The sequence below is a fragment of the Pan troglodytes genome, chromosome 7, assembly GCF_028858775.2.
Source record: "Pan troglodytes isolate AG18354 chromosome 7, NHGRI_mPanTro3-v2.0_pri, whole genome shotgun sequence".
NCBI lineage: Eukaryota > Metazoa > Chordata > Mammalia > Primates > Hominidae > Pan > Pan troglodytes.
The window spans coordinates 56,351,769-56,367,448 of record NC_072405.2 but is presented as its reverse complement, the minus strand read 5'-3'; the positions used below and the strand labels follow the sequence as shown (position 1 = coordinate 56,367,448).

At 40.1% G+C, this 15,680-nt stretch overlaps 1 protein-coding gene across 5 annotated transcripts in view; it reads left to right on the top strand.

Moving 5' to 3' along the window:
• The window catches only part of PRKDC (protein kinase, DNA-activated, catalytic subunit), a 186,403-nt gene that overhangs the window by 139,183 nt on the left and 31,540 nt on the right, over nucleotides 1-15,680 (top strand). For all 5 annotated transcript variants that reach the window (XR_010159536.1, XM_519750.9, XM_001147162.8 and 2 more), the window contains exons 67-69: nucleotides 869-977; nucleotides 2,815-2,926; nucleotides 13,056-13,245. Coding sequence is in view for 4 of the 5 variants with exons in the window: in XM_519750.9 (XP_519750.6) it covers nucleotides 869-977; nucleotides 2,815-2,926; nucleotides 13,056-13,245 (411 nt within the window). In the remaining variant the exon portion in view is untranslated. The remainder of the gene's footprint in view (nucleotides 1-868; nucleotides 978-2,814; nucleotides 2,927-13,055; nucleotides 13,246-15,680) is intronic.

Here is a 15,680-nt window from a genome sequence, read left to right as displayed (position 1 = left end):
CCAAGTTTCTCTTTTGTCGCCTAGACAGTGGAGTGCAATGGCGCAATCTGGTTCAAGTGATTCTCCTGCCTCAGCCTCCCGGGTAGCTGGGATTACAGACCCTCGGCTAATTTTAGTATTTTTAGTAGAGACGAGGTTTAACCATGTTGGCCAGGCTGGTCTTGAACTCCTGACGTCAGGTGATTCACCTGCCTCAGTCTCCCAAAGTGCTGGGATTACAGACGTGAGCCAACGCTCCTGGCCAAGAGTAGACTTTTCTATTTGGGGTAGCGGAATGGAAGTTTGGTTGCTTTGTAGAGAAGAGCAGGGTTTGATCTTTCCTGATTGTTTACTGCCACTCTTTCTTTCCTTTTTGCTTTTCTGCGAATCTTTTCCTGACAGTTGTTTGTTTGTAAGTGAATGTCTTGTATAAAGTTTATTAATAACATTTAGTATAGGTTAGTGACATTTAGCATAGAAGCATATTCATTCATTGTTTTCATTTTTATTTAATGTGTTGAAGCTGATTAGCACTCTTGAGGAAGTTTATCAAAAAAAGAATTGGCTTCTGTAGTCAGCAGTTTTACATTATAGGATGTTAGGATTGTTAAAACTTGGTGGCAAGTCGAGGCAGTGATAGCCTGGTGATATCAGTTTTATTGATTTCATTGAGCCAAAATGTTATTGAAACCTTAAATTTTTTTAAAAAATTTAAACTATTTGTTAACTGTGTCTGTGATCTAATTATTAACCATTCTGAGGCATATTTGTAGAATAATTGCTACATTTCATAATTTAGAGTACTGTTAAAAACTTAAAGTCACAGCTTGATTGATTTATAACATGGCATTTGTAAATGCCCTTTTTTTTTTTTTTTTTTTTTTTTAAGAATTATTCTAGTATTGATGTCCTCTTACACCAAAGTAGACTCACCAAATTGCAGTCTGTACAGGCTTTAACAGAAATTCAGGAGTTCATCGGCTTTATAAGCAAACAAGGTAATTTTTTTTGTCTGTCTTTTTTTTTCATTTCTAGTTGTGGAAGAGTTTTAGCATCTAAATTATTTTCTGCTTAGTGAAAGTGCATGTTTCTTAATGTATGGGTTGGAAACTCCATCGAATTTCCTCTACAAATACCTATTTTCAGATCATTGAAATAAATGTTTAAAATGGTCAGGCAGAGTTCTAGGCATCAGGGCTGCAAAGTGAAAGAAAACATGTTGCTTACCTTAATGAAGCTTTTGGAGTAGCGGGGTGACTCCAGAGGATACCTGCCCACAAGGATGGTGGGGTCCACCCTGGCCTGAGAGGGTGCAGGACTCCTGGAGGAGGGTCCTGAGCAGTGGGGAAGAGACAGGGGCTTGCAGACAGAAAGCTGTGGTGCCCCTGAGGTGCACGCTGAGGGCTCTGGGTGCCCTGGCTTGAAGGGAGGGCAGGAAGGCTGCGGGCAGCAGGGCCCACATCAGGAAGGCCTTTGTATCGCTGATGAGTGGGTTTTATCCCAGTGCCTATGGGAGGCCACCCAAGAGTCTAAGGGGAAGAGTACATCTTTGCAAAGGTAAAATGTTTTGTTTGTTAATCTGAATTTCATTTTTGTCCTAAATAATTAAAAATAATTACAAAAGATGCTTTCAGAATACTGATAAAAACTGATATTTATGTCTACCTAGTTATTTTCTATTTTAATTTTGGAAAATTATTTTTCAAGTACATGTTAATCATATTAATGACGTATCATTTATTAAGTGCATTCTACTTTCAGGAGCTATGTTAATCTCTTTATCAATATTACCTAGTCTTTTTTTTTTTTTTTTTTTTGAGACGGAGTCTCACTCTGTTTCGCAGGCTGGAGTGCAGTGGCGGGATCTCGGCTCACTGCAAGCTCTGCCTCCCGGGTTCATGCCATTCTCCTGCCTCAGCCTCCCGAGTAGCTGGGACTATAGGCGCCCGCCACCATGCCTGGCTAATTTTTTGTATTTTTAGTAGAGATGGGGTTTCACCATGTTAGCCAGGATTGTCTCGATCTCCTGACCTCGTGATCCGCCCGCCTCGGCCTCCCAAAGTGCTGGGGTACAGGCATGAGCCACCGTGCCTGGCCAATATTACCTAGTCTTTATAACAACTTTATGAGATGGATTTTTTTCTCCTCATTTTTTAGAGGCTTATAGAGATTGAATGACTTGCCTAAGCTAATAAGTGAAAGATTTTAATTTTGAACCCAGGACTGTCTCATCTAAGCTTGTGTTCCTGACTGCTGTTTTCCCCCAACAGAAAGAAAAACACATTAACAATGTGAATTTTCAGTTTTGTGAAGATTATTATGAATCTCTTTGCTGAGACCTTTGAGGCCAGAATGTTTTGGACACTAGAAATATTACCTGTGTACATGCCAGGGGCTAGGGCAGTATTCTGTAACTCTACAGCTTAAGTTATGAATATTCACATTGATGCCATAAACAAAGACTAAGTAGCCCTATACCAATGAAGATCAGATTTTTTTTTGCCAAGAAAATTTGCTGCAACCCCATGAAAATCTTTTTAGTTATCAATGCTTTTTAGATTTTGATATTACAGATGGACTGTAGACCTGTAATAAATGTAAGAAGAATTTGTGCATGTTTATTTCTCCATCTTTATTCTCTGTCCTTAAGCAATTGAGTTTAAATGTCAGAATATATTAAATTTAGTATGGTAACTTTGTGTTCCTTTTGTGAAAGAAAGGACTTTTTTGTAATTTGGGCAGGAAGTTTGAATTTTCTATTTACTGGTAATGACCTTTGTCATTTGATCTTATAATTGAGCTGTGTGTATAGTCACCCTCTAATACTATTTTTAGGCAATTTATCATCTCAAGTTCCCCTTAAGAGACTTCTGAACACCTGGACAAACAGATATCCAGATGCTAAAATGGACCCAATGAACATCTGGGATGACATCATCACAAATCGGTAAGACGTGGTCCCTTTCAGTCAAATGTGGATTGTTTTTTGAAATTGTTGGAATGGTTTTTCTTCCAAACCATGGTTTAGAGAAATGTGGGATTTGAGCCTAGCACAGCTGTTTGCCATCCTTCCTGTCTCCCATGTAAGTAGTTCCGATAGAGCTCTCTGTGTCTGCAGTGTCCTCTTTCCCGCTTGCCCTGTGGGGACGCTGCTGTCGGGAGGTGCTTGTGGCTGATCCTGAACCTGCACCTCCAGGAAGGGAGACAGGGTCAGTGTGCATTTGCTTCTCTCACAACGGAATGTTAAGTAGTTAGATGACAACAAAGAAGACGACTACATAATGATTTTTATTATCCTATTTTTTATAACTAGGATTTTTGACATTCTTGCCTCCTACCTCCCAACTCCATTACACAGTCATGTGTCACTTTCCCAGGTCTCAGGTCATTTTCATGTCCTCATCTTCTCCATCCTGTAACTACCCTGTGGAATCCATAGGGCAGGTACTAACCATGTAATAAAATCAGAGAGGTTTATTGCACACAAATGTGTGTAGGAAATAGGACTTAAGGACTCTGACCCCAAGTGTCATGGTCTCCCATTATTTCCTCCACTACTACTTTTTTTTTTTTTTTTAACTTTTTATTTTGAGATGAATTCTTGTGGAAAAGTTGCAAGAAAAGTAGTACTCTCCTGGGTGCTTTAACCCAGATTCACTGATTTTTTAAATAACATTTTAAACATTTTTCCATGTTAGTATTTGTATTTTTTTCTTTTCTACCAGACCCTACATATTATTTATTTTCTGAACCGGTTGTGAGTGTAAGCTGGATACATCCCTTTGCCTCGTTATAGATCAGTGTTCATTTCTTAAGAAAAAGAATTTTTTTTTATGTAACTACTGTTCAGTGATGAACCTCGGTGCTTTCATTTTTCCTCTACAGGCCAATTTCAGTTTTGTTAATTGTCCCAGTAATGTCCTTTGTGGCATTTTCTCTACCTCTACGACAAGATCAGTACAGAATGATGGACTCCATTTATCTGATGTGTCTTTTTAGTCTCCTGAAAGGCTTTGTGTGTCCTAATACTGCCACTTTTGAGGAATGTTCGTCTGTTTGGGTTTGTCTTACGTTTCCTCATGGTGGGACTCAGGTGATCTGTCTCTGGCCAGAATACTTCTCAGGCTAGCAAATCACACGTGGGGCACAGTGTCCATCTGCCTTTTACTGGTGATAATTTTTTTTTTTTTTTGATGCAGTCTTTTTGCCCAGGCTGGAGTGTGGTGGCACAATCTCAGCTCACTGCAACCTCCGCCTCCCGGGTTCAAGCAATTCTCCTGCCTCAACCCCCCAAGTAGCTGGGATTACAGGCACGCACTACCATGCCCGGCTAAATTTTGTATTTTTAGTAGAGATGGGGTTTCACCATGTTGGCCAAGCTGGTCTTGAACTCCTGACCTCAAGTGATCCTCAAGTGAGCCTTGGCCTCCCAAAGTAATGGGATTACAGGCATTACCTACCATGCCCAGCCTGGTGATAATAATTTTGATTGTTTGGTCTCTCCACTGTATAATGCCATTTTTTTGTTTTTCTTTTGCAACTAACAAATAAATGTAGGAGCTGCTTTGAGACATACAAATGTCCTGCTTCTCCTAAGACTTATCCCTCTGTATTTCACGTTTGTGGATGACTCCTGGCCCAAACCAGTGTTGACAATAATGGTTGCAAAATTATAATTTCCAACTCTACCATTCATTTATATTAGTCTACATCTTATTGTAAGCAGGCACCCTCCCTTCTGTTTACTTACTTATTTACTTTTTGAAGATTATCAATAAAGACTCAGGGATTCAAATTTTATTTAGTGGGATATAACCTATACTGTCCTTATTTATTTTGTGTTCAATTATCTCAGATTTGGCCAACAGGCTCCCCTTTAAGCTGACAAATCAGGCTCATCTTACCTGTCTTCTCCTGTTTTCTTTTAGAAATGTTATGGTTTTAGGTCTTACATTGAGGTCTCTGATGCACTGGAAGAAAATTTTTGTAAATGGCGTGAGGTAGGGGTAGGTGTTTACTTTTTCCATATAGATATCTATCTAGCCGCATTTGTTCAAAAGTCTTTCATAATTGAGTCACCTTGGCAATTTTTTTGAAACTCAATTGACCACGTATGTGTGGGTCTATTTCTGGATGCTCTATTGTAGCCCTTGCTTTGTGTTTTTTTCACAATAGCAAACTGCCTTCATTTATATCACTTTATAGTACGTTTTGAAGTCAGACAGGATGAGTTCTCGAACTTTTCTTTTTTTTGAGACAGGGTCTTACTCTGTCACCCGATAATGGCTCATTGCAGTCTCAGTCTCCCAGGTTTAAGCAGTTCTCCCACTTCAGCCTCTCAAGTAGCTGGAACCACAGGTGTGCGCCACCATGCCTGGCTAATTTTTTTGTCTTTTTTTGTGGAGACAGGGTTTCACTATGTTGCCCAGGATGGTATGTAACTCCTGGGCTCAAGCAACACGCCTCCCAATGTGTTGGGATTACAGGCATGAACCATGGCACCTGGCTCAACTTTCTTTATGAAAACTACTTTATTTTAGTTGATTTGCATTTCTATTTACATTTTAGAATCTGCTTGTCAATTTGTATAAAGAAAAACTGCTGAGATTTTGATTGGGACTGTATTGACTATAGTTTAATTTGGGGAGTTGCTATCTTAACAATATAGGGTTATCAAGTTCATTAATATGGCATATCTCTGTTAATTTAGATATCTTTAATTTCAGTGATTTGTATTTTTTCAGTATGGAGATCTTGGATGTCTTTTGTGATTTATTCCTAAGTATTTTATGTTTTTTGGCACTGTTATAAATGGATTTATTTTTAAAATTGTATTATTTTCCAATTATTTGCTGCTAATGTAATTGCTTTTTATATATTAACTTTGTATCTTTGCTAACATGGTAGTTTTAGTTCTTGTTTTGCAGGTTTTCTGGGATTTTCTATCATATCATCTGCCGATAGAGCCACCTTTCTTTCTTTCTGAACTTTATGCCATTTATTTCATTTTCCTGCTTTGTTAAAACCATGAGGACCTCAAGTACAATCTTGAATATACGTGCTAAAATGAGCATCTTAGTTTTATTCCTGATGTTAGAGAAGATAGTTCACTCACTCAGCTTTAAAAAATAATTTTTTTGTAAATGCCTTTTATCAGATTGAGGAAATTCCCTTCTATTCCAGGTTTTCTGAGAGTTTTGTTTTATCATGAATGAATGTCGAATTTTATCAAACACTTTTTCTGCAACAGCTTAATCATATTGTTTTTCTCCTTTATTGTGTTTATGAAGTATTACTTTGATGCTTTTTAAATATGAAGCCAATCTTGCATTCTTAGGGTAAACCCAATATGGTCATGATGATCCCTTAAGGATTTTAGCATCTACATCCAAGTGGGATATTGGTGTGTAATTTTCTTTTTTGTAATATCTTCATCAGGTTTTGGTATTAGGGTTATCATGGCCTCATAAGATGAGTAAGGCATGTTCCCTTCTCTATTTTAAAAAAAGTTTATGGCCAGGCGTGGTGGCTCATGCCTCTAATTCCAGCACTTTGGGAGGCCAAGGTGGGCGGATCACCTGAGGTCAGGAGTTCAAGACCAGCCTGACAAACATGGACAAAACCTGTCTCTACTAAAAATATAAAATTAGCCGAGCATGGTGGCGCATGCCTGTAATCCTAGCTACTCGGAGGCTGAGGCAGGAGAATCGCTTGAACCCGGGAGGCAGAGGTTGCGGTGAGGCAAGATCGTACCATTGCACTCCAGCCTGGGCAACAAGAGCAAAACTCCGTCTCCAAAGGAAAAAAAAAATTATATAAGATCCTCATTATTTCATACTTGAATATTTGATAGGATTTACCAGTGAAACCTATCCTATTTGGGCATGGGTTTTCCCTTGGGGAAGATTTTTGATAATGTATATAATGTCCTTAGTCAATACTGATAGAGAATTTAAACTTTCTATTTCTGGCTGGGCATGGTGGCTTACGCCTGTAATCCCAGCACTTTAGGAGGCCGAGGTGGGTGGATCATTTGAGGTTAGGAGTTGGAGACCAGCTTGGCCAATATGGTGAAGCCCTGCCTCTACTAAAAATACAAAAATTAGCTGAATGTGGTGGTGGGCACCTGTAGTCCCAGCTACTCAGGAGGCTGAGGTAGCAGAATCACTTGAACCCAGGAGGTGGAGGTTGCAGTGAGCAGAGATCGTGCCATTGCATTCCAGCCTGGGAGACAGAGCAAGATTCTGTCTCAAAATAAATAAATAAATAAATAAATAAATAAATAAATAAGTAAATAAGTAAATAAATAAATAAATATAAAATTCTATTTTTGTGTCATTTTTGTTAAATTGTATTTTTCAATCACATTGACCATTTTCTTTTTAAATTTCTGCCTTCTTTATTTGTTTTTTAAAGTAAATTTGTCCATTTCATCAAAGTCATCAAATTATTGGTATAATGTTCACATTATTCTCATCCTTTTTATTATTTGTAGTGTCTGTGGAGGGAACCCCCTTTTTCATTCCAGATATTGGTTATTTGTGTTCTCTTTTTTAACACTTGATTCATCTGGGTAAAGGTTTGTGTCAGTTTTGCTTTTTCAAAGAATCAGTTTTTGACTTTGTTAATTTTCTTTATTATTTGTCTGTTTTCTATTTAATTGATTTCTAGTATCGTCTTTACTATTTTTTTCTTTTCCTCTTACCTTATATTTGCTTTTCTTTTTCTAGTTTCTTTAGGTGGAAACTGTTGATTTTATACCTTTTCTTCCTTCTAATATAAGCATTTAAAGTTATTTGTGTCCCTGTAAAGTACTGCTTTAGCTGCATTCTGCAAATTTTGGTATGTCATTCAGTTCAACATATTTTTCTAACTCTCATGTGACTTGATCCATTAAATATTTAAGTGTTTTAATTTCCAAATACCTGGGTTTTCTGGCTATCTTAGTGATTTCTAAATTCCACTGTGGTCAGAAAACACCCTCTGTATGATTTTGATCCTTTTAAATTTTATTGAGACTTCTTTTATGTGCCAACATATGGTCTATTTTAGTAAATACCTATGTAAACTTGAAAATTTTTGTATATTCTGCAGTTCCTGGGTATCAGGTTTTATAAATTTCAATGAGATCAAGGTAGTCAGGGATACTTTTCAGATCTTCCATGTCTTTACTGCTTGTTTGTGTAGTTCCATCACTGCTGAGAAAAGGGTGTCAAAATCTCCTATGATTGTAGAATTGTCTGTTTCTCCCTTTACTTCTGTGTATTTTTACATACTGTATTTTGATTCTGTTATTAGGCACATACATATGGATAACTGCTGTCTTCCTAATGAAATTATTTTTATTATACATTAAGTTCTGGGATACATGTGCAGAATGTGCAGGTTTGTTACATAGGTATACACATGCCACGGTGGAAATACTTTTTTTTTGTGATGGAATTTTGCTCTAGTTGCCCAGGCTGGAGTGCAGTGGCATGATCTTGGCTCATTGCAACCTGCATCACCCAGGTTCAAGCCATTCTCCTGCGTCAGCCTCCCGAGTAGCCGGGTTTACAGGCATGTGCCACCACGCCCAGCTAATTTTGTATTTTTAGTAGAGACAGGGTTTCGCCATGTTGGTCAGGCTGGTCTCGAACTCCTGACCTTAGGTGATCCACCCACCTCGGCCTTCCAAAGTGCTGGGATTACAGGCGTGAACCACCATGCCCTGCCAAAATACTCCTTTTATCATTATGAAGTAATGATATGTTGATGTGTGTGTGGATGGATTTCATGTGTGTTTATCTATGAAGTAACATATAATGAAAACACCACTAGATAACACTGTACTTTCAACAGTCATACATATTCTAAAGAACATATGTGGTTTTCCTCACATATTCTTTAGAACATAAGTATGTGTTCTTTATTATACTTACCACACTGTACTCATCATTTATTCCTAAGACCCAAGTTTTTCTCTTGTGTCATTTTCCTTTAGCCTAAAAATCTTCGTTTAGCAGTTCTTGTAATGCAGGTCTACTTGTGATGAACTCTTGTTAGTTTTTTCCTTCTCTGAAGATATCTTTATTTCTCTGTCATTCCTGAAGGACACTTTCTCAGAATGTATAATCTGGGTAGATTCTCCCTGCCCCTTGTAGTATCTTTTGGCTGCTGTGTCTCTGAAGATAATGTCCTCGTTATTCCCATTGTTGTGGCCCACATGTAATGTGTCATATTTTTCTGGCTGCATTCAAGATTTTTTTTCTTTATCATTGGTTATCAGCAGTTTGATTATGATGTGTCTAGGCCTGGTTCTCTTTGAATTTATCCCATCTGAAGTTCACTTACCTTCTTGAATCTGTACCTTTTTGTCACCAGATTTGGGGAGTTTTCAGTCATTGTGTTTCTTCAAATGCTTTTTGTCCAAATTTCTCTTGGTCTCTTTGTGGGAATGCAGTTACACATACATCATGCCTTTTGACATTGTTCCATAGGTCCCTGACTCTGTTCATTTTTATTGTCTTTTTTTGTTGTTTATTCATCAGATTAGATCATTTCTATTGATTTGTCTTCAATCTTACTGTTATTTTCTTTTGTCTTATTTGTTCTTCTAGTAAGTCTGTCTAGTGACTGTTTTATCTTAGGTATTGTATTTTCCAGTTGTAAACTTTCCATTTGGTTTATTAAAAAATATTTTCTCTTTTTCTGCTGAGATACGCACCTTTTCATTTATTGCATGTGTGTTTTTCTTGACCTCCTGGAGCATAGTTAACATAGCTGCTTTAAGGTCCTTGTATGATCATTCCAGCATATGGGTCAGCATAGAGTTGGCATCTGTTTTCTGTTGAGATGGATACATTCTCCTGATTCTTTTTATCAGTTAATTTTTGAATGTAACTTGTGAATATAGTAGTCCCTTCTTATCTGTAGGAGTTCAAACATCCCCAGTGGAATCCTGAAACCATGGATAATACCAAACCTTATGTATACTGTTTTTTCCTATACATACACACATATGATAAAGCTTAATTTGTAAATTAGGCACAGTAAGAGTAACAGCAATAACAATAATAAAATAGAATAATTCAAACAGTATACTATAATAAAAGTTATGTGAGTGTGGTCTGTCTCTCTCAAAATATCTTATTGCACTATATCTCCAGTAACTGAAGCCAGGGAAAGCAAAACTGCAGGTAAGATAAGGGGGACTACTGGATTCTCTTGTGTAGATGCTGGCTTATAATTCTGTAGCTGGCGATCTGTTTAGATAGTAGGCTCTGTCTTTCCTTTTGTTGGTTGAAACCTCAGTTCCTGTCCAAACCTGTGCTGTTTTGAGTCTGTCTGCACATGCACACTTCAGGGCAGCCTGAGCCTGGTGGGTTCATGTGCAGACCTAGAGGATTTTTCTCTGGTTCTCTCCCCTCCAGGATTCTCCCTGTAGCTCCTGTCTGCCTGGACTCCTTTTCCTGTTCCCCTGGGTAGAATGCAGCAGGCTTGTCTTAAGGATCTCAGTCACATAGCCACCACACTCCACAGGGGCAAAAGAGAGTAAGACAGAGAGGAAGCAGGAAGCTCATCCCAATAGCAGACCTTCCCAGTTTTGATTTCCCTGCGCATACATACAGTCTGCCATCTTTTATTCACTCAGAGTTCTTGGGGAGTTGTATTTTATCCAGTTTCTAGTTGTTGTCAGCAGAGGATAGGCCACAAGGGGCTCACAGTGCCATACCGGATCCAGACTCTTGTTTTTAGAAAAGGTGGTTCTCTTCTTGGTTTATTCTCCCTGATTTGATGTGAGAACATGTCACGCAGTGTAACTCTTCTCTGCCTTTGTTTAATTTGTTCCCTCTGTCTGGGACTCCCTTGTCAGCTCCACTCCTAAAATTGCATGCACCCTTCACAGCCCAAGGAAGTCTGTCTCATTCTGTGGACGTTCCCACCTCCCTTTCCTGAGATCCCAAGCACTTTATTCACACTGGTAGGAGACATTTATGAATCCAGTCATTCATTATTTATTGAAATGTTAATCCAGTACCCACTTGTATTTATTTTTATGATTAAAAACAGTGAAAGCTTAAAATCAGTGGCAGCTTTAGGGAATGAGCCAGCACTGTGGTTGATGTGGGGATGAGGAGCCCAGAGCAGTGTGGTGAGAACAGGAAATGGCCAGCAAGGGTTGTATCTTGGGAGTAACAAAAAAAGAGGAAAAAGGAAAAAGAGATGTGAAGCATGATGGTTTATCTTCCTGCAGTGTTTCCTTCTCCCCTCTCCTCCCCCTCCCTCCCATACCCTCCCTTCCCCTCCACTCCCCTGCACTCCCCTCCCCTCTCCTTTCCTCTCCTTTTTTCCTCTTTTTCCTTTCCTTTTCTTCTTTCCTTTCTTTCTTTCCTTCCACGCACAGGGTCTTGCTGTGCCACCCAGGCTGGAGTGCAGTGGTGCAGTCATAGCTCACTGCAGCCTCAAATTCCTGAGCTCAGGCGATCTTCCTGAGTAGCTGGGAATACAGGCTCACGCCACCATGCCCAGCTAATTTTTACATTTTTTGTCGAGATGAGGTATCACTATGTTGCCCAGGGTGTTCTCGAACTCCCTGGCCATACTGTTTCTAAGAAATTGGAAATGAGTTCCTGGAAAAACAACAGAAATTTACTTGATGGTTGATCAGGGATGAGCTTTGTATGTTAGGGCCCTTTGTCAGTGTTACTAATATTAATAGAAATAAAATTACTTGGACAGAATCATACATGTAAATTATGATTCAAATAAAAAGAATTTTGAAGTTGGGCATGGTGGCACACGCCTATTGTTTCAGCTTCTTGGGAGGCTGAGGCAGGAGGATTGCTTGAGCCCAGGAATTCAAGGCTGTAGTGTGCTATGATTACATCTGTGAATAACTACTGCACTACAGGCTGGGCAATATAGTGAGGCCTGTCTCTAAAATAATAATAATTTAATAGCAACCTAGACTTCTCTTTTAAATTTTCATGGCTGGGCATGGTGGCTCATATCTGTAATCCCAGCCTTTAGAAGGATTCCTTGAGCCCAGGAGTTCGAGACCAGCCTGGCAACATAGCAAGCCTCCGTTTCTACAAAAAAATGTAAAACTTAGCTTGATGCGGTAGCACGCACCTGTAACCAACCCCGGCTATTTGGGAGGCTGAGGGAAGAGGATTGTGTGAGCTTAGGAGGTCGAGGCTGCAGTGAGCTGTGATTGCACCACTACACTCCAACATGGGCAACAGAGCAAGACCCTGTCTCAAAAAAAAAAAAAAAGAAAATTTTCAGTGATTATAAACTGTTTACTATTATGTATTTATCACCTTAAGTTGGGACATATAAGGAGCAAAATGGCTCAACACAGGGTATGTTACCCATTCATCAAAAGATAAAATTTAGGCCAGACATGATAGCTCACTCCTGTAATCCCAGCACTTTGGGAGGCCAAGGCAGGTGACCCAAGGATCACCTGAGGGTCAGGAGTTCAAGACCAGCCTGGCCAACATGGTGAAACCCCGTCTCTACTAAAAATACAAAAATTATCTGGGTGTGGTAGTGCACGCCTGTAGTCCCAGCTACTCAGGAGGCTGAGGCAGGAGAATCGCTTGAACCCAGAAGGTGGAGGTTGCAGTAAGTTGAGATCGTGCCACTGCACTCCAGCCTGGGCGACAGAATGAGACTCCATCTCAAAAAAAAATAAGTAGGCCGGGTGCAGTGGCTTACGCCTGTAATCCTAGCACTTTGGGGGGCCGAGGTGGCCAGATAACGAGATCAGGAGATCGAGACCATCCTGGCTAACACAGTGAAACCCCGTCTCTACTAAAAATACAAAAAATTAGCCGGGTGTGGTGGCAGGCGCCTGTAGTCCCAGCTACTCAGGAGGCTGAGGCAGGAGAATGACGTGAACCCGGGAGGCAGAGCATGCCGTGAGCCTAGATGGTGCCACTGCACTCCAGCCTGGGCAACAGAGTGAGACTCCATCTCAAAAAAAAAAGAACAAACATTTACTAAGGTTTAGAATTTCTGCCTGTAATTGCTATCCAGCAGCTTCCTATTCCTGAGTCTGTGACATTGTCTCATTTTTCTTTGTGTAGATGTTTCTTTCTCAGCAAAATAGAGGAGAAGCTTACCCCTCTTCCAGAAGATAATAGTATGAATGTGGATCAAGATGGAGACCCCAGTGACAGGATGGAAGTGCAAGAGCAGGAAGAAGATATCAGCTCCCTGATCAGGAGTTGCAAGTTTTCCATGAAAATGAAGATGATAGACAGTGCCCGGAAGCAGGTGGGTACTCGTGTCTGTCCTCCCTGCTGTGTCACAGGATTTTGCTAAATTAGCTTTTCTCTAATTTTAGCTTTTCTTTAGAGTCTGAACTTTAAAATAATTGGTAGGTGTTATTTTTTTTCTCTCTTTATAAGTAAACTTGGCCGGGTGCAGTGGCTCACACCTGTAATCTCAGCATTTTGAGAGGCCAAGGCAGGCGGATCACTTGAGCCCAGAAATTAGAGACCAGCTTGGGCAACAGAATGAGAGCCTGTCTCAGAGAAAAAGGAAACTTGAAGGAGCACTTATTCAAAACTCTCCAGAAAGCCTCTAGAGTTTATTATATTCCTGTTAATCATTTCAAAATGATTGTTAGCTGTTACTTGAAAAGCAGATAAACCTAATGTCAAGTTTGATCGTTAACAAAATGAATCCTTACCAGTTAGTTACAAATTATTTTTAGGTTTACTTTGTAGGAATTATCATTTAATACTAGGACCCCTTCTCGATATTAAGTATACATTGCTTACAAATTGCATGTAATCTATTTAAATGTATATAATCTTTAAACATACTACAGAAGCTTGCTATGTTAATGACCCTCTATCAATTGCTATTGCAAGGCAAAGGATGATATTCTAGTAGAAATAATACTTCTTTTTTGTAGCTTTAAATGCTCATTTATAGATTTTTCTTTGGACGAGTGTAATATCAAGTAAGAATTTTTATATTGCAAATAACAGAAAATCCAATTAGAGGCAGGCAGAGCAGGAACTGGATGAGAGAAAAGCAGGGTGTGGCCAGAAGGGGCGATCTGAACTGAAGGACTTAGTGGTGAGGGAGTTGGGGTCATGGGGAGAGGACCCAGTGTAGTTAGGAAACTGTCTGGCATGATGAGGGGAAAGACATGTTCCCTGCCATTGTTACTGTCTAGTGAGAGTGGGGGCTGCACACATGATGACAACAGCACTGGTGGGCAAAGAAGAGAGATGTCAGCAAAGCCTGGAGGGCGCAGGGAAGAGAAGAGCTTCTGCCTTGGACAGGGAGGTGTCTGGGGAAGGGGGATGTGATTTAGGGTAGGCTTTATGGGCATGGAAGGATTTGGACATGGGATGGCACTGGGTTTGCAGAGGGCGGGAGACTGCATCAGGAGGCCATTGAAGGTTGCATGCGTGCTGGCTAGTTGTAAGCTGTGTGGGAGATTGACAGCTCTGGGGAAAGCAAAGGCAGAGAAAGACCAGGAAGCTCCACATTAGGGGAGTGGGGTGGGAGTGAGCAGGGCAAGAGAGGTGCTCTGTAAGGAGATCCAGGAGAACCCGAGGTGACAGGAGTGATGAGAGTGTCTGGCTGGAAACAACTCGGATTTCTAGCCTGGGTGGTTGAAAGGGCAGTAATTAGGAAGACCAAAGTCTGATGAAAATGCCTTTTGAAGCTTGAGAGAGAATTAGAGGTGTAGATTTAAAAAGACATCCATATAAGCAACTAAATAAAAAATGGGTCAATTGTATTCAGAATTAAAACTGTCGTGCCTTACCTGAGAAGCTGAAGAATGTATAAAGACAACTCATGTAATGGGAGAAACTATTTCCTGATCACATATCTAATAAGGGTCTAGTATCCAGAATTCATAAAGAATGCTTCACAACTGAACAACAAAGAGTCAAACAACCCAATTAAGAAATGGGCATGAAGTGTTTGAATAGACATTTCTCCAAAGAAGATAGGCAAATGGCCAACCAGCTCATGCAAAGATGCTCAGTATCCCTAGGCTTGAGGGAAATGCAAATCAAATCCACAAGGAGAGACCGCTTCACACCCACTGGGATGGCTGGAAGCAAATACACAGATAACAAAGCTTGGAGAAGATGGGGGAAACTGGAACCCTTCTGCACTGCTGGTGGGAATGTAAAATGGTGCATCTGCTGTGGAAAACAGTCTGGCATTTCCTCAAAAAGTTAAACATAGAGGCTGGTCCAAGTGCAGTGGTTTTTACAACTAATTGATCACAAACATTTAAGATTTCTTTGTTGATTCTCCACTTCTGATGCTTCACTTGACTATACTTTAAAAAAAAAAATGTTGAGGCCGGGCGCGATGGCTCACGCTTGTAATCCCAGCACTTTGGGAGGCCAAGACAGGTGGATCACCTGAGGTCAGGGGTTCGAGACCAGCCTGACCAACATGGTGAAACCCCGTCTCTTCTAAAAATACAAAAATTAGCTGGACGTGGTGGCACATGCCTGTAATCCCAGCTACTCGGGAGGCTGAGGCAGGAGAATCGCTTGAACCTGGGAGGTGGAGGTTGCAGAGAGCCAAGATTGTGCCACTGTGCTCCAGCCTGGTGACAAGAGCAAAACTTTGCCTCAAAAACAAAACAAAACAAAACAGTTGAACAGAGGTACCATATGACCCGACAATTCCACTCCCAGACCCATGAGAAACAAAAGCTTAAGCTC